This window comes from Mesocricetus auratus, unplaced genomic scaffold, assembly GCF_017639785.1.
Source record: "Mesocricetus auratus isolate SY011 unplaced genomic scaffold, BCM_Maur_2.0 Super-Scaffold_4256, whole genome shotgun sequence".
NCBI classification, from domain to species: Eukaryota; Metazoa; Chordata; class Mammalia; order Rodentia; family Cricetidae; genus Mesocricetus; species Mesocricetus auratus.
The window spans coordinates 114348534-114368215 of NW_024429182.1; the positions used below are offsets into that span (position 1 = coordinate 114348534).

Sequence of the window (19682 nt, forward strand, 5' to 3'; positions counted from 1 at the left end):
AATTGATTTTGGATTTACTGACAAACCACCTCAAATTATAACAATCATTTACTATAAACAATTTCTTCATCTATCATGTTTCTTATTTAGATTACTTTCTTATAAACTTTCCAAAATAAAAATCATCAGGAATATTATTGTATGCATAAATTACATCTGATAAGGCTCTGATCTCTATGTGCAAGAGAATGGTGCTTAGAGAAAGTTTCATTCACAGCTCTGAAAAGAAAGCTTGGAATATACTTCAAAATCAGTAGAAAAGGTTAGCTTTTCCTCTCCTTTGATTTCCAAGATGCCTCATTTGGTCACAGATAGATTTCTGTAGTTATGAAACTGGCAGTCATGTCTACTGTGTTTTCTCCCATGGATGCTCTAAGAGTGAAGGTGAGATGCTGTCTGCAGTGAATTCTTGGCTCAGGTGGTATCAAGAGCTGTCCAGGGAGATTGCCTCTTCTTCTCATAGTAAACTTAAGGATCTAGAAAATGCCATTAGTGCTGACATCTGAACAGCTACTGGCCACAGCCTTTAAATCATAAATATCGCACAAATATGCTGAAACTCTGCAACCTGAGAGAAATCCTCAGCTGCTGATTCTTTGGTATGGACCACTTTTGGCTGGTCTATGAATCACAGCGGGTGATGATGTGCTCACGATGAGGTCCCACGAGCAATGGTATGGCTGCTGATGCATTTTTGCTAATCCTAGAATACATCATTTGGAGAAACTGGAATTAAAAAACAACCACTGGAAAAAGCTAACTTTACAAAATTGGAGTAGGTCCTGCTTCTGCCTCAACCTCTGCTTCATCATAGACTCTAGAAACTTTAAGAATTGTGTGGTTTAGCCGGGTGGTGGTGGTGCATGCCTTTAATCCCAGCACTCGGGAGGCAGAGGCAGGCGGATCTCTGTGAGTTCGAGGCCGGGCTGGTCTGACAGCCTCCAAAACAATACAGAGAAACCCTGTCTCATAAAAACCAAAAAAAAAAAAAAAAAAAAAAAGAAGAAGAAGAAGAAGAAGAAGTGTGTGGTTTTGACCCAGAGACATGGGGGAAAGAGCCTCTAGATTTTTCTTTTCTCACCACAGCAGCATCAGAACCCCACCAACACTTTATTCTTGGCAAGACTGACAGCACCTTTGTTTGTAGAGGGCCAGAGAGCACAAGTTAAGGTGCTTTACGAACATACAGTAGTGAGTTGTGTCGGTGCAGTTTCCTGCAAAAGAAGAGAAAAGAGCCCATGGCATGTGGTTCATTAGAGAATGAATAAGAAACTAGGTATGCCTGGTACAACTGCTTTGCCCTGTATCAGAAACACAGTCAGCTCACTTCTCCACTTGACCAACTGACTTCCTATGGCACCCTGAGATCCTCACAGGTCCTCCGACCCAGGGTACTTCTTTCACTGCTGAGGGTAGGTGTTACTTTTGTAGGGCCATGGGCCCCTTGGAAAACTGAAGAAAGCCTCATATTTGCCCCCTAGAAAAGTAACATGCAATATATTCACTATGTAATTTTAGGACATTTGTTTACCTGTACAAGCCCATTGGCTCAGTCTTAGCAGAGGAGACTGCTAGGGAAAATGCGTGTGAACTCTGCCTGCCACTGTTTTGAGAATCAGTGCTGCTGGCTGTGCCCCATTGCTCTTATGTGACAAGGGTGAGATAGGCACATTTGTGTCTGGATTTTTGACAAGGCTTATGGGGAAGCTGGAGATACCTGAGAAGGGTACGTACTATCACAGGAAGGCCCAATACAGTGCCTCCAGGAAGCTGGTTTCATCTGCGTACAATGTCTGTCAGCCATGGGTTTGCAGCTCCCTGTGTGAATGCAGTCGACTTTGCGAGATTGGAAGCCCCTACCGCAGACTGCTGTACAGGGCTTCCAGGGCCCCACACGCCAACATGTCTCACAGAGCCCTGAGGTACAGTTCCTCCTAAAGGCATGTCTGAAATGAAAAAAAAAAGAGAGAAAGAAATATAAAATGGGAGAAGATGCCAATCAAGCCCTTTCTCCTACTATGAATTCAGAGGCTTCCTCTCAGAAAACAAATTCACACTGTCCATGGCTGGATAAGCAGAGTAGTAGGACTTTCTGACCACAGTAAAGATAAGTAGATACCTGAGAATGTTGCCCAGATGTTGGGAATGACCTGAAAATACTGATCATTGCCCAGATGTTGAAAATGACCATGTAGTCCACCCACATTATCACTAGATATGCTAGGAAAGTTCTGGCAAAGATTTGATAAAAGGAATAGAGGAAAACTTACTTTAGCAAAAAGGGTCATAGCATTTATTTAAGACTTAGTGTATGGATCACATGGAAATGAAGAAGTAGAAATGGGGGGACAGTACCGAAATAAAGTTGAAAAGTGTATGGAGAGAGCCAATGAGTGGCTGAGATGCCACAGTGGGCGGCAAGAAGAGGGTACTGGCCTGTGAGAAGCCAGTGGCGACTGCTCATACTCAGGTGTGTGCAAGAAAATCAACAGGGTGTGAAATCACTGCAAAGGAACCCAGGAAAGGCATTGGTGCTCCACTGATGGTGAGCACAAGGTCTGTGCATCCTAGAGTGTTCTATCTAAAAACAAGACCTGAGCTGGGCCTGGAAGCATAGGTCTGTAATTCCAGCTACATGGGAGTCTGAAGTAAGAGACTCAAAGGTTAAGTTTGGCATCAGGTATAGAAAGCCCTAAATTAAAACAACAACAAAATGGCCTGGGGATATAGTTAGTGGTAGATCACTTGCTTAGTATGCACAAGGCCCTAGATTTAATCACCAACACTCACACACACACACACACACACACACACACACACACACACACACATGTCCCCTGCCTCTATATCATACAATATAGGGTGACACCATTACCCAATACCTAAGGTTTAATTAACATCTCCCCTGAAACATGATCTGACAAATAAGTCATGGCCAGAAATGCTGTATGTTCCCAGGGATTTCTAACATCAAAATCAGTGTATACCCATGAACAGACTATAATCTGGAGCAAATTAATTTATGCAAGGAAGAGAGTTATTACAATGACCACAATAAGCCTCTTTAAAATTGTTAACAAGCCTTAAGTTGCTGTTTATAAGTCCCAAAACACTCAGCTATAACAAGAATGTATAGGCCTGCAATGTTGTCTGCCACTGGGTGTGTGCTCAATTCACATTTTAGCCACATATAGATTTGTCACCAGTGATTACAAAGCTCAATTTACTTGGAAAGTAAGATCTAAAATAGAAAAGAAACTCAGTGGTTTCTGATGTTTGGAAAGACAATGACCTCAGAGGACAGCATCTCAGCAGATATACACAGACATATCGCCGTGGGAGGTACATTTGCAAGTAGGAGACAGTCTCTATCCCCAAAGATGACTGGGAGAAGGTCCTAACTTGAGGTGCTTCGGTAGTTGTCTTTCTCTTTGCAATCTGGAAGATGTGGAACAAGGAATGAGGCTTGGGATAACAGTGTCTGCTACATAGGCTGAAGAGGTTGAAGGATGTTTAGAAAAACCCAGTAATAAATAAAAAACCAAAAGCTGGAGAGATGAGAGAAGAAAAAACAAGCTGGTAACTTCCCATTCTCCAGGTACAGTCCCTCCTGATCTTCCAGCAGCACCATTGAACTCTCTGGTCGTTATTGTAACTAAATTTCAGTTTACAAGCAGCATCTCTTCTAAGGAATGTTGAAATATTACTGGAGGTATAAGAAAATGGAGAGAGGTGTGAGAGCCTTACTTGTGTAGGAGAGTTACACAAAGTGGGAAGCAATACTTGGATTCACCAGTAGGCGGAGACACCATCAAAGGGTTTAACTAGGAAACAATGCTTTCCCACCTAGTTGCTATAAGATTTAGGGACCAGGCTCAATAGATTCCCTAGGCCAAAAAAAAAAAAAAAAAAAAAAAAAAAAAAAGATTTAGGGACCAGGGATCAGAAAAGATTGTCCTGTTAATTTCCCTTGTTTTCTCAGTGGGTATAAATTGTAATGTCCCAAAGTCGAATACTTTGACCAACAGAACAGACTGAACACTCCTTGGCTTTCCCCCACTCCAGAGGTCAGCTTCCTACAAATACTTAAAGAATAGATTCAAGAGGTTAGTAAGTGGATGCTCACAAGTGTTAGGTGATCCTGTATAACTAATAAGGCTATGCTCTCTTTTCAGAAACTTGTTTCTGGCCTGAAGGGACTTAAATAATTCAACTGTCCTCTTGATTGAAGGTCAACCCTTCCTAAATCCAAATGATGAGAGGCCCAGGGATCTGTTAACCAACATGGAGGCCAAAGCCCAGACCCTCTTGGAGGCTGAAAACCAAAGACCAAAGTTGGTTTAGCTGAGGGCATCTACCTTCAGAGCAGGAACAAAATGACTTGGAATGAGGAGACCCAAGTCAGGTAGAGGTTGTGTAGACACCAACAATACAAACACAGTTTGACCTCATGTGTTTATGAATGTGTGATGGCAGTAGGAATCATGAAGTGACTGTCTTACTAGCTTGCCTCAATTTCTCTATTACTGCTTCAAATCATCCTCTCACCACCAGCCAGATGGAGTTATCAATTCTAAGGGCTGTCAATGGGGTCCAAGCCTGGCTAGTTATCAAGAATAGACAGAAGTGGACAGTTTTAAAATGATGTAGACTGCCAGACAATCTCCCCAAAAAGATGGCCCAGGATATTATGACACCTAGATAAAGTTGTAAATCATCATTTGAGAACCTTTCCATGTCCTCAGCATTTCCTCACGTCCCAGAGGTCCTCATGATTCTTCTAGATAAGTCCGGATTAGTTCTACTCTTACAGTTCCCAGGATGTCTACAAGGCTACTCAATAGAGCCCACATATCCTGAGCCTTCCAGAATACAGACCACCCACCATTCTCTACCCTAGCCCCAATGTGATATCCTATAAAACACCATCCCACATCTTCTGAGCCCCTGCTGTGGCTTCTGGGCTGTCTCTACTCCATCCCATTGCTCCTCTCTAAGCACTTTGAAGATATGAATCTCTAAGGCGACCTTCTCTACCTTTTAATCAAACCCACAGACAGCAAGCATACCAATTCAGCAGATATCTGTGGGGAGAACTAGATTATAAAACTTCAGAGAAACCCCTCTCAGCAGCTCTCTCTACTAATCAACTTGGCCTCCTACCCACAAACTACCAGACACATGAGGCAAAGTAATAGCCCTGAAGAACACCAGGTTATGACAGAGGTGGGCTATTCTGGCAGAGAAAAGCCACACAAAGCAAATGAAAGGCAGTTGACACCTTCACGTAAGAACAGCCCTGGGAGACTTACACTTACAATTCTAATCAAATCTACTCTTTCATTTCACTTCCATGTCCTTTGTGTAAGATCCTCTTTGATCAGATTCGGAGCCACCTGATAGATCGTTCCATGCTCCCTTTTCCTTCTTTTATATTTTCTGCCTCTTGTTTTTGTTGCCTTTGATTGAGCCTATAAGGTCTATCTAAGGACTATAAGGATGATATATGAAGATCAAATATATATATACCATTTATATTTTTCATATATGAAAGAAAAAGTGAGACAGAGTGATGATATATATATAATATACATATACATACATATGTATATGAGAGATGAGAAGAGAAGAAGAGAAGGGAGGAAAGAGAAAAGAAAAGGAAAGAGAAGAGAAGAGAATTCAGGGAAGGAAGAAGTGGATTTGAGCATGTAACCCCACATTAAACATTTTGGCTAGCCTTCTCACTAGAAGCAAGTAAAGTCTGAATTACAGTAATAGCTGACTAGGTTTGCATTTAGACAACCACCTTGATCTGTAGCGTGGAGACTGTCCTGGAAAACAGAAGGATGAAGAAGGGGAGACCAACAGGATGGATGTGGTTTAGTCAAGGGTGATAGTGGGCAAAATGAAAAACAAAAGGAAGGTGAATTAAAGACAAAGGGCACAAGGGGTCAAAAATCCATATAGAACATTACAGAAAAGAACTCTATCATATTAATTAAAATTGAAAGATTAAACACATAGCTAATGTTAATGAAATGGAGATAACTCTCATATTGTTTAGATAGTTTGATGATAATTTGGAAATAGCTGAGGGAGCATACTTACAAACCCTCTTTGATTTCTAAATATCTACCCCATAAAAATGTAACTGAGCATAAAGACATACATTCTGAGATGTTTATTGCAGCATCTGTTTACAAGGGCAAAAATTAAAACAATATCCTGTCATAGACATAATGGAATATTAAATATCATAAATAAGATTCAGAAAAATATGTATATTATGTTAAAAGAAAAGGCTCCATCCATATATGCTTTTGTGTTGTAAATATGCAAAGAGAAACATCTGGGATGGTGCACATCTGTGTGTGGTCTCTATCTTCTCAGTAAAGTAGTAAACTAAGTTGTCTGTTGAGAATAAGGGCAGCTGCTACAAACATTTTCCATTTGAGGAGAATGATTCTGGCTTGAAAACACCTTGTGGGAATAGGAAATACTGCTGACTCTACATTGCCAAACCATACTGAAGGCTCAGAACAGCGACCAAGCCAATAGTCAAGGTCATTCCACTCTTAAGCAGGATTCAGGATGTGGAGCAGTAAGAAAGAATTAGATATGGGGTGTTGTCTGAGACCAGGACTGCTTAGGTGCTAGCACTCTGCTCACTAACTGTAACATTTTAACTTCAAGATCACATGTATGATAATATTGCATTTGCAATATAAACAGCTATATAGTCCAAGGTCACACATAAAAGGACAATGGAATGAAAATTCCTTAGTGGTGTATAACGCGCAGGTTCCCTAACACTTGGGATGGCTGGGGAATTATCTTCTGTGGTAGTAGAACCAGCAAATGGAGGCTGGCCATTCAGGTGCTCTCATGAGTCAAGTTCTACTCTACCACCTGTCCATACAGACTTCCATGCAAGAGAAAAACAAACACCCCCCTTGAAAACTAAGAAGTTTATTTTTATTCTCTGATAAATCATGCTAATACCAAATCAGCACAGCTTCTAAACAGGGATGAATCATTCACTGAAAACAGGAAAATTTCACCTGTAAAGCCAAGTGAAATATTAGGCTTGAGAAAAAATATATATTTAAAACATATACATGTCACATATGTTATATATGTAACATATGTATATGTAAGTATATGTATGCAAACACATATACACTTATGTACATACATATGTTTATAAATCTATTTAGGGTGCTTCTTTTTACCCTTTAGAATATTTTCTCTTTCTGTTTAACATCCAAATAACTGTCAGTATGAATAGTGCTTATTGACCATATTTCAGTATAATGCACACTGTCAAGGATAACATTAAACAAATAATAATTGACTAGAAATTTTCAATTATGACAAGTGACAGAAACTAGGAATAATTCCATTTCAGGCAGTTCTGGTCCCCGAAGGTGCAAGGGGAGGTGTGTGCTGCACCAGGCTGGGGTCAGTACCTCCTTCTGTCCTCACAGTCAGAGATGGAGCTGTTGTGGGCACAGGGTATGTGGTGCTGCTGTGTCCTCACGGCATGGCCCATGCAGCGTCCGGGACACTAGAACAGAAGCGCAGTGCAGTGTTGAAGCACTCTGAACACCCAGGCACACTGTGTGTGCTGAGATCCTTACTGACGTGGATTGGCCAAGGACAAGTTGCAGGGGGCCAGCTGTCCCTATGGTGAGGGGTATGATTATAGCTCTGCAGACAGATGTATCCTCCGCCCACATTCTTTATCCTCTGAAACTCAGACCACATGGGGGAAAAGGAAAGGATGGGATACACTCTGAATTGATTGAACTTAAGTATGGAAACAGCTATATTTAAAACAATTAGTGAAACCAAAGTAGTTTTGGGTTTTTTGTTTGTTTGTTTGTTTTGGTTTTGGTGTGTGTGTGTGTGTGTGTGTGTGTGTTTGTGTGTATGTGTACATGCACGTGTACCTTGTGTTTGTTTTGTTTTTGTTTTGTTTTGTTTTGTTTTTTGCTCTGAGCAAAGATGGAGGCACTTGTGCTAAGGCAAGTTCAGCTACAGGAGAAACAGCTCAAGCTTGATTTGCAGCCCTTGAATTTTTGCACAGCTGTAAGGCCCATCACATTTCCCTCGTAATGCATGGAAAAGTATGTTACATTTTTTATTACTGTTACAATGAGCTCTCTGGTGAGGTCAGAATTTTGTGGTGTATGTTCTAAGTGTAGTTTTTGATTTTCCTTACTTTTCTTACCTTACCTAACTGATTTCTATCATACAATCTTTTTATGTTATAGTTTATTGGGCTTTAATTCACCTGCCATATAATTATCAACCATTAAAAACACACATTGTAATGGCTTTCAGACTTGCCACACCATACTCAAGTTTGGAACACTATCACCATCCCTCACAGAAAGAAACCTAGAGCCCTCAGCCGTCCTTTCTCCCCTAGCAGGCCTAGGCAGCCACAAAGCTGCCTCTTGTCTGACAGATTTACCTACCATAGACACAACAGTACAGTCCTGTGTCTGGCTTCCTTTATTTGTCCTGAGGTGCTCAAGGTCTGGCTGTGGTATAGAATATGCCAGTCCCACATTCCTTTTAATGATATTCATTGTACTAACATGCCACAGCTCAGATACGTTGGCACTTCCTTCATCATTTTGGCAGTCGTGTTACTGTTATTTGTATTGCTTCTGCTGCTTAGTTATTATGAGTAATTAGGTTATCACCTCTATCTGTAAGTGTTTGTATGGTGTTTTCACTGATCTAGGATACACACCTAGCAATGGAACTTCTGGGTCATCCTTAAGTTCATGTTAACACCTTAAGAACCTGTAGATTGTTTTGTGATGAGGATGCATCATTTTACACCCTGTCTATAGTCCTGTAGGCTCCAGTTCTGCATTCTCTTGTTAAACTGTTTTTAAACAATGCAAAAATGGCTGCAAAGTGGCATCTACTTGTGGTTTAAATCTAATTTCTGGGTCCTTATAATGCTGATATTTCCATTTAACAAAATAATAGGTCCTCTATGTGTCCAACTTTTAATTTATTCATTTTAATAATATGCTATCTTTTAACATTTTATTTTATATATGAGTGGTTTTGCCTGCTTGCATGTGTGCACACCACTTGTGTGCCTGATGCTCATGGAGGCCGAAAGAGAACATTGTATCACTCAGAGAGTTACCAATGCTTGTGAGTCATCATGTATGTGTTGGGAATCAAACCTATGTCCAATGGAAGAGAAGTCAGTGCTCTACCTCTGAGCCATCTCTCCAGCTCCGGTGTGTTCTATTTTTCATTAAAAGTTTCTATACATCAAAAACAAAATTCTTAGCTATTTTACTTTATAATTTTGTTTGCTCTTTAAAGACAGGGTTTTTCTAGGTAGTCTGGACTGTCTTTGTATCCCAGGCTAGCCTGAAATTTGCCATTATGACAGTCTGCTACACTCCAAATCAGTGCCTTAGTCGGCTATCATCAGAGAAGCTTCTGCCTGGAGCAGTCGGGAACAAATACGGAGACCCACAGTCAGATATTATGCACAGAGAGAGAGACCTTGGAACATAGCTCTAAACAGGAAGTTTCCATCAAATCCTTCCCCTCAGGGCTCAGAGAAAGAGGAGGTAGAAAGTGAGTAAGAACCAGAGCGGATGGAGAACATCAAGGAAAGATAGCCCTGTAAACACAGCAGGACAGACACACTTATGAACTAACAGAGATTGAGGAGGCATGAATAGAAGACCTACATCAGTCTGATGCAGCTAGGCTCTTAGAGCTGAAAGATGTAGACACATGCCCCATCTCTAATCCAGAAGCTATCTCAATTGACCACCACTTTCAAGTAAAAATTTAGTTTTCCCCAGGGATTCTCAGTATGAGAATGCCCAGTAGTATGGCCAAAAGAAAATGAACTCAGTGGCATCTTTGAAGGTTCTGTGTCTCTTAGTGTCATGTCAGGTTTTTGTTTGCTTGTTACAATTTTATTTCTCTATTTTAATTATTCCTTTGTACACCACTGGTACTTTGCATATAAATCATGGTTTCTAGATGTGTTTTTATGGGATTCCTAAATGTGCAAATAAGTTGGTCTCTGTGTCTATATTTGTTTCTTGTGCCTTTTCTTGGGCTCTTTTCCTTTTGTTTGTTTTGTCCTATTCTGATGTGTTAGTTTTTGTTTTATCTTATTATATTTTATTTAGTACATTATTATCCCCTAGAAACCTGTTAGTTTTTTTTAATGAGATATAGGAAGGGGCAGATCCAGATGAGTAGGGAGAAACTGGAAAGAAGAGGGGAGGGGAAACCATTATCTGAATATATTATATGATGAAAAAACATATTTTCAATAAAAGGGAAAATACATGGCCCATTAACAATTTTAAAGTAGCCACAACAGCATTTTTAGCTATATATACTGTTTTGATAATGGCTCACCAGAACACATTCATCTTGCACAACTTTGTACTCTTTAAGGTCAAACACCCTTGTTCCCCAGTCACTCAGCTCTTTAAAACTACTGTTCTATTCCCTGCTTTTATGAACTTGATTAGACTCATATACAAGTGGAATCACAGTCTTTGTTTTCTGTGCCTGGATCACATTGTTTGGTAACAAACATATGATATCATTTCAATGTTGAATAAATCCTTCAAGTTAGATATTCTAAATAATTTGAAAGTTCATTAGTAACAAAGAGGTGATTACAGATAATACTGCCAAATATCTAAAGTTACCTGGTTTCCTGGGTCGATGACCTGTTGAACACATGGACGGACTGAACACGATTTTCTCCCCAGAGGCCTGTCTTTAGGAGCACATGCCCTTGGGGACACCACTTGTACAGTCCCATTGGCTTTTGTCTGTTTGCATGCCACTTGCCGACTGTGAAATCCTTCACCACAAGACACAGAGCACTCTGACCACACACTTGTAAACCACCTAGGAACAAAAGCTACAGGACCTCAGCAAGGGATGTCATGAAAAGGCTCATTTGTTGATCTTAACACTATGGTGGTGTCAGGGAAGTCTCATGTCTCTCCAGAACAAGGTTGCAGCACAGGTAACTTCCACTCTTCCTCCTCCCCTCCCCTCCCCCCTCCCCTCAGGAAGAGCAGTGTCACTAGGTGGAAAGAACCAATGTAGCGATGAATGTGCCACCCACAAGGTTTAATAGAGAGTTGTCACTGTACACCAATTGTCAATGTACACATTTCCCTGTGGGTTTGTATCATGATATTTATGTTTTCTCAAGGGTGATTCTCATATGACATGCTCCATTTAGAAATGATAGTAGTTACTAAAAGATATGGCAGGTAGAACGCCTGCAACATTGACATGCCTCAAAGCAGCTGTTGTATCTGACACAGCAACTCTGCTTTTCAAAGTCTTCTGAGGCAGTGTGGACGTTTCTATAGGAAACGGAACTGTAGAACAGCAAGGTTCTCCTATTTAAGACAATCTGTATCATTTTTATTAGTGTGTGTGTGTGTGTGTGTGTGTGTGTGTGTGTGTTATGAGTGCCTACTGAGGCAGAGGGCATTGGATCTCCTGGAGCTGGAGTTACAGGCAGTTGTGAGGCATGGGCATGGGTGTTGGGCACTGAGGTTCTCTACAAGAACCTATGCCTGTTAACTACTGAGCCATCTCTCCAAGCCCTAAGTATCCATCTTTTAATCAGAAAATTAGGGATGAAAAATCATGCCTGCCTTACAGATCTGAGCTCAAAAAATACAAAAGCACCTCGTCATTTGTTAATTGTTTTTATTATTTATTTTTGTGTCATTTGATCAATTTTCTGCTAGACTATGTGACAATCATTTATTTCCCATTAACTCTGAGTATAGCTAAATTACTGTGCCTATAAAAATAACTTTTAATATTATTTTATGTGTATGGGTGTTTTGTCTACATGTATGTCTGGTCACTATTTGTGTGCTTAGTGTTTGCAGAGGCCAGAAGAGGGTGTCAGATTCCCTGGAACTGGACTTATAGATGGTTGTGAGCCACCATGTGGGTTCTGGGAATTGAACCTGGGTCTGCTGGAAGAGCAGCTAGTGCTCTTAGTCACTGAGCTATCTCTCCAGTCTCTATTACATTTTTCAAAACCAGCAAAAACCAGTATACTGTTAAGAAAGTGACTAGATATACATACCTTGCTGGGCAATCCCGGGTGTTACAAGACTGAAACCCAGTTAGCAGCTTCCTGTGAGGTCCACAAAGGGCTTCATTTACTTCCTGCCCACTGGCCACCACACACCGGGGCCTCTGAAGGCGTACTCCCAAGGGGCCACAGGTGGCAGAACAATGTGTCCAGTTGCCAGGTTCCCAAAAAGGCTCTGCAGAAAGGAAATGAAATATCACCAGCAATCCCAAATAAGAAAGGATGATACGCTGGAGGCAGAGGGCCAACCACCACCATCAGTTGTTCTGTGGTTAGCTACGTACCTGCTTTTTAAATGGCACACACAGAAAAAGCCACTGCACAGAGATTATTGTCCCCGAGGACTGGAAACCGTGACCAGAATGGGCTCTTTGGAGCACAGCCCGGGAGATGGCCACTGTAGGTTGGCTAGGTCTACCAGGAAAATCCAAGAGAAAGGGAGGGGGGCTTTGTGCAGCCAGTGCTTCCTAAGGATTCTCTAAGCAGAGCCAACAGGGCAGGGAGGAAGGCCTCTCCAGGGGATGCCCTACTGTCATCCATTTTCCAAAAACAGATCAGGCAGAGAAACAGAAGATGATTTAGCAGGAGGAATGGGGACCGGGGATTAAGCAGTAAGGTGAGATGCTTTTGAGTCCCACCCTTACTTTTCCATTAATTCTTAACCCAAACATCACATCCCATCTGAAACTGCATAAATAATTTGTTCTGGAGACATCTGGAAAGGTAAGAATGAGGTTTTCTTTAGACAAGTAAAAGCCAAACACCTCCTAGTAATCACAGCTTTCATGTTTCCCTTCCTTGGCGACACTCGGTAAAAGATGAGGTAGGACATGATGATGACAGGTTTGTGGATGGCCACAGAAAATGCCAAATTTCCCTGTAATAATCATGAATAATTGATAGCTACCAGCTGTGTCTACATGATCTCTCCCAGAATGGAATGGTTTCTTTAACTTATTGTTTTCCATTCTGAGTTTTGAGTTTTTACCTTAAATTCACATGGCATCATTTGCAGAGCAGAGCCATAAATTATATCTCCAGTTGGACTTTCAGAATCATAGTTTATTTAAAAACGTTTTCTTTTCAAGGTGGCCATTTACTGAGACTCTCCGGGGTGAACAGGTAGTGGGCTAGACACTTTAAAAATTAATCTTCCATTGACAGCTATGAAGCTGCTAATTTTATTTTTATTTGCAGAGGTAGAGAGATTGAATAAAGCTAAATAAGTTCCCCAGTGTTTGTTATGTATCAGGAAGATTGGAACCCACACGTGCCTAACTCCAGATCTCAGCAAGGCAGGATACATGTACCTTCTTCAAAACGATTGGTCATTTATTAAAATACAATTTATGTACAAGAAAGTACTCAAATCTCAATTTTATGAGCTCCACAATTGTGTGAACTCTTTTATCTATGATGCACAACAAGGCAAAGAATATTTTTAACATCCCTAAAGCTTTCATTTTACCATTTTCCAATCAGCCCCTTTCCCCTCCTACATGACCACATGTTTTTTTTTTAAATTATCATTATATCTTGGCTGTACTTCTTCCTGGGGCTTCTGTATTTAGTTTCCTTTGCTTGGTATGCTGTTTGGGGATTCACTCATATCATTGGGAGTATCAATAGTATATCTTCTTTTACTGTATTTCTGAATACACTGTAGTCTTTCATTCTGCTGTCAACAGCTTTCAGGAGAGGTCAAACCTTTTTTTGTGAGCACGTTTTCACTCTGAATGAATACCTATGAGTAGAATTTCTGGGTTGAGAATGGATGTGTGTTTAACTGCAAAGTGCCAAGCAGTCTTCCAGTGTGATCTCAGCTCACCAGCATACAGAAGCTTTAGGTGAACTATGGCTTGCTGGAATTTAATTTGTGTTTTGTTTTCAGCTATTCTAGTAGGCATGAACTTACATCTCCTGGTTTTGATCTGCAATTCCCCATTGCCTCCTTCTTATTCAGCAATTTCCTCCAAGGCTCAGTGATACCAGGAGCTTCTAAAAGGCCTTAAGTCCCTGAAACCAACCAGATGCACAAGACTCCTTCTTCCCCAAGGCTACATAGGCAATAAGGACTGCTGAGGAGACTCACCAGTCAGGACGATTAAAGAGACACTCAGACCTGTTGGGCTGCCTGAAAGCCCTGCAATGAACTCCACGGTTCCAGCTGTCACAGTCACCATATTGGCAGGGCATGGAGGACTTACAATGTTGTAGCTCCCTTTGAGTCATTCCTATCCCTGCAAGTAGTCCTTGCCCATATTCCTGTAAGTTAACTCATTGGTTTCCTGTTGCACTTAGTTGTTGTCTTTACTTTGGTCTCTTGTCAGTTCCCTATCTGTAGTGAACAGGTCTCCCTAGGAACAATGTTACACAACACACTCATATGTTACTTTTTATGAAGAGTCCATCAAGGGCTTTTGTATACTGTTTTGTAGTCAGGGAGTGGTGGCCACTGTTAACTGAAGGAGTTTCTTATGTTTTTCATGCAGTTCTTCATCAGAAATATATTCTGGTACAGACAGGCCAAAATCACTCAATAGGGAAATCATAAGAATGAGGAAATAGGCTCTGCCAATATTTCTTCAGTTGTATTTGAAAAGTAGATCATAGCTTGACACTCACATATAAAGCTCCTTGGTAACGCTTGACATTTTAACTTGACCCTCAAAATCCTGGATGGTTGGTTCTCAGAAACTCCCTTTTCCTTCTGTACCCTCATTGCAGGCACACTCTTTTTGTTTGTGAAGCACATCAGGCTACTTTCAATGTAACTAATCCCCCTCTGGGAAAAGCCCTCCTCACCCTGCTGCACAGAGGGCTCTATCTCATCCTTTATGTCTAGGCTACCTTAGCTCCTCCCCAGGAGGCCTGTCCTGACTATCTTCCCCAAAGCAGCCAAAACCAAACATTATGTACCCCATTGCTCTGATAACTTCATCCCAGTGCTTAACTACGTATTTATTTGTTTACTTATTTCTTGTTTATCTTTCCTACTGAAAAGTCAAATCCATACATGCTGTTCTAGTCAACAAAAGGGCAGGGTGTGCCATATATAAGTGATTGAATTAACATTGGTTAACAAATGATTTTCTATAAAGCGATAGCCTAATTCATCACCGAAGGGCTGACACACTTTACAGCATGCCCTTTTAAGTATTTGCATACATTTCTGCATAACTAATTTCTGAGTCTGGGTACAAGGTGCTAAAATGATGTAAATAGTTCCAATTAGCCAAGTGTTGTCTACATTAAAGGCTTGGCCTTGCATTATCATGAGAATGTCTGCTATTCTGTCTGTTGCAGGAGTTCTTATGGTCTTTGTGCCTCTGGCACATGCAACATCTAAATGTCTTCTCATATTCTAGTTTCTCCTATTGGTGGGTCCTTCCTTCTCTTCCCAGAACAAATATCATGACATCCATGAAAACCTAGTTGACATTTCCAGAAAGAGGCTGGCCTCTTCTTCAGCAATGCCGTTGTGCTTTGGCCATGTTTTTCTCTTGGTATTCACTACACTGCCTCAGCAGAACTGTTACATGCCTGTCTCTTTCTTAGACTGGAAGCTTTTCAATGACTGAGACTGTAGGGCTGCAGGCCTAGGAGAAGCAAGTGCTCAGCACTTGACACTGAATGCCAAATGAATAAATAATTAACCATGTAATACTGGTAGCATTACATCTAAATGAGTAACTTAAGCAGGGTTGTCATCAGTTACACATGGTGCTGTTGATGAACAGCTTATCACCATTTACCTCTCCTATCCTCTCCCTTGAATGTCAGGAAGTAAAGGTCTTAGAAACTATAGACCCCCTACATACAGGATGATATTCTACATTCATTGTACAGTTGCAAGGAACTCCTCAGAATTTCAAATCCCAAAATGACATCATTGCTCTAACCATTCCACACAATAAAACATGTGGTCTGACAGTAGTTTTGTTTTGTCCTGTGGCCATCACAACCTAATTTTGAGTGACAAGGAGCTGATATCATCACCTGTTTTCCTGATTTTTCCTTTCTTACCTCTACCTTACTCCCCTTGGCCTTCAGAAGAGGGTTACATAGCTTCTTTTGATTATATATCAATACATAACAAATTAGTATGAATGGGAAATTTGTGTGTGAATATAAAATGAAAGAACTGATCCCACAGCTAAAAAGAACTTCCTCATGTTGGTGTTTCTTCAAGTGATGGTTGTTTTGAAACTGGAAAATCAATATCTACAACATCACAAATAATGATGTATATTAGGGATATGAGCTCAGTGAGCTGCCTCATTTCAAAAACTGTTTCACTGTGGAAGGATTAGATTGAACTACCAAAGACTGAGGGGCAAGAAAAAACCTTAGTAAATGTGCAAGAGTACACTGCATAGAGAAAAATTCCAGAGGTCTCCCAGCAAAAAATACATGTCCCAAAAAGAACTCTGTAAACAGTCAAAATCCAGACCTTGAGGCAGGGTCTCTCCTGTTGAGTTGTTGCTGTTGACTCTGCTGTTGGATACCTGGATAACGCGCCTTTTCTGAGCCTTAGAAAATACACTCTTACTGCCCAGTCCTCTTCGTTCTGAGAAAACAATGTGTAACACATCTGACCAATCAAAAACCATCAAATTCTCATTCCAGTTTGGGTGTTCTTGAAGAAAACTATGAAGAGGAAATTTTTCTAATAGAATGCTGTGTGTCCATGGATGCTCTGACTCACACAGGTTGTGTGTTCATGCCTTCGTGTGTGTGTGTCTGATTCTGTGTGTGTGTGTGTGTGTGTGTGTGACTGTGTGTGCGCATGAACATGTTTAATAGGACCAGCAAAATCATTTTGACTAAAACAGACCTCAGTACAGTACACATATACAATCGGGGTTGAGGGTTAAGTAGATATAGAGGAAGGACATGAAGTCTTAATGCTGGGCAGGAAAGTGCATGTTACTTAGGCAGAAAAGTAGCTTCACAATCACAGCCTTCTAAAAACTTTCTTGGCAGCATGTTAGAAGTGACTTTAAGTAGGCAGCAATGGCATGGATGAGAACCATGACACCTGTATCATTCACACTTTGACTCCAGCCCAGCAAGTCTGGCCCTACTTTTTACACATTATTGAACAAATCAGGAACAATTAGAATTGGACACTCACCCAGCAAATGGAGCACAGAGGTTGACACTGCTTTCCCAAGAGCATTGGTGGCTGTGCAAACATAGGTTCCTTCATTTTCAAGGGAAGCATTCTGCAACAACAGGGATCCATTGAAAAGCAAGGAAACATTGTCACTCAGAGATCCTCCTCTCTTCAACCAAGTTACATTAGGCTGAGGGACACCTTTGGAACAAAAACAAATATGACAAAGGCAATTCCTTTAAGAATAGGGCCACAGAACTATGAGAAAAATACCATCTAGTGTTTGGAGTACAAGTCAGGAAATGGGTAAATCATAGCTAATAGGAAATGACTGATTCTGTTTTTAAGGCATATATATGAGGAAGCATGGTGGAGCAAAGACTTTGGTCCAGGGGGTACCTCATTAGTTCATGTATTATATTAGGGGATAGGAGTCAGAAAGATTGCTTCACTCTGGAAATGCAAGGGAATTTTAGTTGGGCAAGCCAGTGGGAAAATTGTTAAAAGAAGGAGTTGGTAAAGCTGAGGTAAGTGGAGGCAGAAGAATTCTGACTACTGAGTTGTTACCAAGAAGACTTTGAGAAGCAATATATATATATATATATTTAGTTGTCTGTCTAGGTGTGTGTCTTTAGAAAGGTTGAATTTACTTATGTTACATGTACATACAGAAACTAAATATAATATATTACAATATATATCATCTCATATATATACATATATATATCTGTTGGTTGTGAACATATGATAGAAATGTTCCTCCTTACTCATATATGTATTTTAGACACAGAGCAAAGGATTACCAGCCTATAATCCACACTGCCAGAGAAGGTAGGAAACAAGGAGGACCCTAAGAGAGACATACATGGTCCCCCAGAGAAGGGGAAAGGAACAAGATCTCCTGAGCTAATTGGGAGATTGGGGGAGCGGAGTAGGAGTTAAGAGAAAGAGAAGGGGAGAAGAGGAGAGGAGGACATGAGAGAGCAGGAAGATCAAGTCAGGGGAAGAATAGAGGAGAGCAAGAAAAGACATACCATAATAGAGAGGTCATTATAGGTCTAAAGAGGAATCTGGCAATAGGGAAATGTCCAGATATCTACAAGGTTGACCCCAACTAACAATCTAAGCAATAGTTGAGAGGCTACCTTAAATGTCTTTCTCCGATGAGATTGGTGACTACCTTATCGGCCATCCTAGAGCCTTCATCCAGTAGCTGATGGAAGCAGAAGTAGACACCCACAGCTAAACTGAACTGAACTGGAATCCAGTTGCAGAGAGGGAGGAGTGATGAGCAAAGGGGTCAAGACCAGGCTGGTGAAACACATAGAAACAGATGACCTGAGCTCGTGGGCTGATAGCTGGGAAACCAGCATAGGGCTGTTCCAGACCCCCTGGATGTGGATGTCAGTTTGGGGGTCTAGGAAATCTATGGGGCCTCTGTTAGTGGAACTGTATTTATCCCCAGTACACGAATGGACTTTGGGAGCTTACTCCACATACAGGAATGCTCTCTCAGCCTAGACACACGGGGAAGAGTGCTCCAAATGATATGACAGACTTTGAAGATTCCCCATGGAAGGCTTTACCCTCCCTGGGGAGCAGAAAGGGGATAGGATAGGAAGTTGGTAGGAGGTAGGGGAGGAGAGGAGAGAGAGGGAACTGGGATTGACATGTAAAACAAGCTTGTTTTTAATTTAAATTGAAAAAAAAGGAAAAAGATACATGTTAAAAAAATTTCTGCCTTGGAGGAAGATTATATGCTCCTTGGAGAAATCTTCATTAATTTTATTCATAATTCTATAAAAAGTTTACTTGTAGAGAAAAAAGGAAGTGTTGAGTTTTAGTCTGGGTCAGTAAGACTTCCAGTAAGGCTTCCAGAACTATCACAGCAGGAGCCTGGGTACAGGGGAGGACAGAAAAGCTGGAAAAATGTCTTCACCCACATCTTAATAAGTACTAGCATTTTGCTAGGCTACTGAAATTCAGAACAATTTCACTTGATTTTTATGAGTTAATGGTGCCTCAGGTGGTGCCTGGGACTGAATAGGTAGCTGGTTTGAGGGATGTCTTCTCCTTCTAAAGTGCTCTAGTGGGAGAAAACATCGATTGGCTTTCTGAAGAAATTATCTCACCACTTTTATAATGGCATGTGCAAAGTAACTTGTAGCAGGTTGAATTTGGTTGAGTTGTTGGCCAAGGGGGTCCCATGGAGATTCCTAAATAACCCAGGCTGATGCTAGGACAGAGGGTTGCTTTCCAAAATGTGACAGCAGGGCTTCATTGCTAAGGATAGCATCCATACAGGTTGAGCTGGTACCTTCATTGACCCTTCACCCCTATATTGTAGTCTCTTTGGCAAGGGAAGGTACTTGACAAGCTAACAAAAGAGGAACCTGGACATCAACACAGACA

The 19682-nt window shown here is 41.0% G+C and overlaps 1 protein-coding gene across 4 annotated transcripts in view; it reads right to left on the bottom strand.

Moving 5' to 3' along the window:
* Window positions 1–1062: 1062 nt before the first annotated feature.
* Window positions 1063–19682, bottom strand: part of Adamtsl3 (ADAMTS like 3) — a 287836-nt gene continuing 269216 nt past the window's right edge. The window contains exons 24-30 of one of the 4 annotated variants that reach the window (XM_040729180.1): window positions 17289–17471; window positions 16605–16721; window positions 12143–12326; window positions 10725–10929; window positions 7470–7567; window positions 1735–1946; window positions 1063–1214 (exon numbers count right to left, since the gene is read on the bottom strand). In XM_040729180.1, coding sequence (XP_040585114.1) covers window positions 1111–1214; window positions 1735–1946; window positions 7470–7567; window positions 10725–10929; window positions 12143–12326; window positions 16605–16721; window positions 17289–17471 — 1103 coding nt within the window. In that variant the 3' untranslated portion in view covers window positions 1063–1110. Of the gene's footprint in view, window positions 1215–1717; window positions 1947–7469; window positions 7568–10724; window positions 10930–12142; window positions 12327–16604; window positions 16722–17288; window positions 17472–19682 lie in introns of those variants that run through there. The other 3 variants (XM_040729185.1, XM_040729194.1, XR_005870063.1) reach the window with 3 other exon arrangements.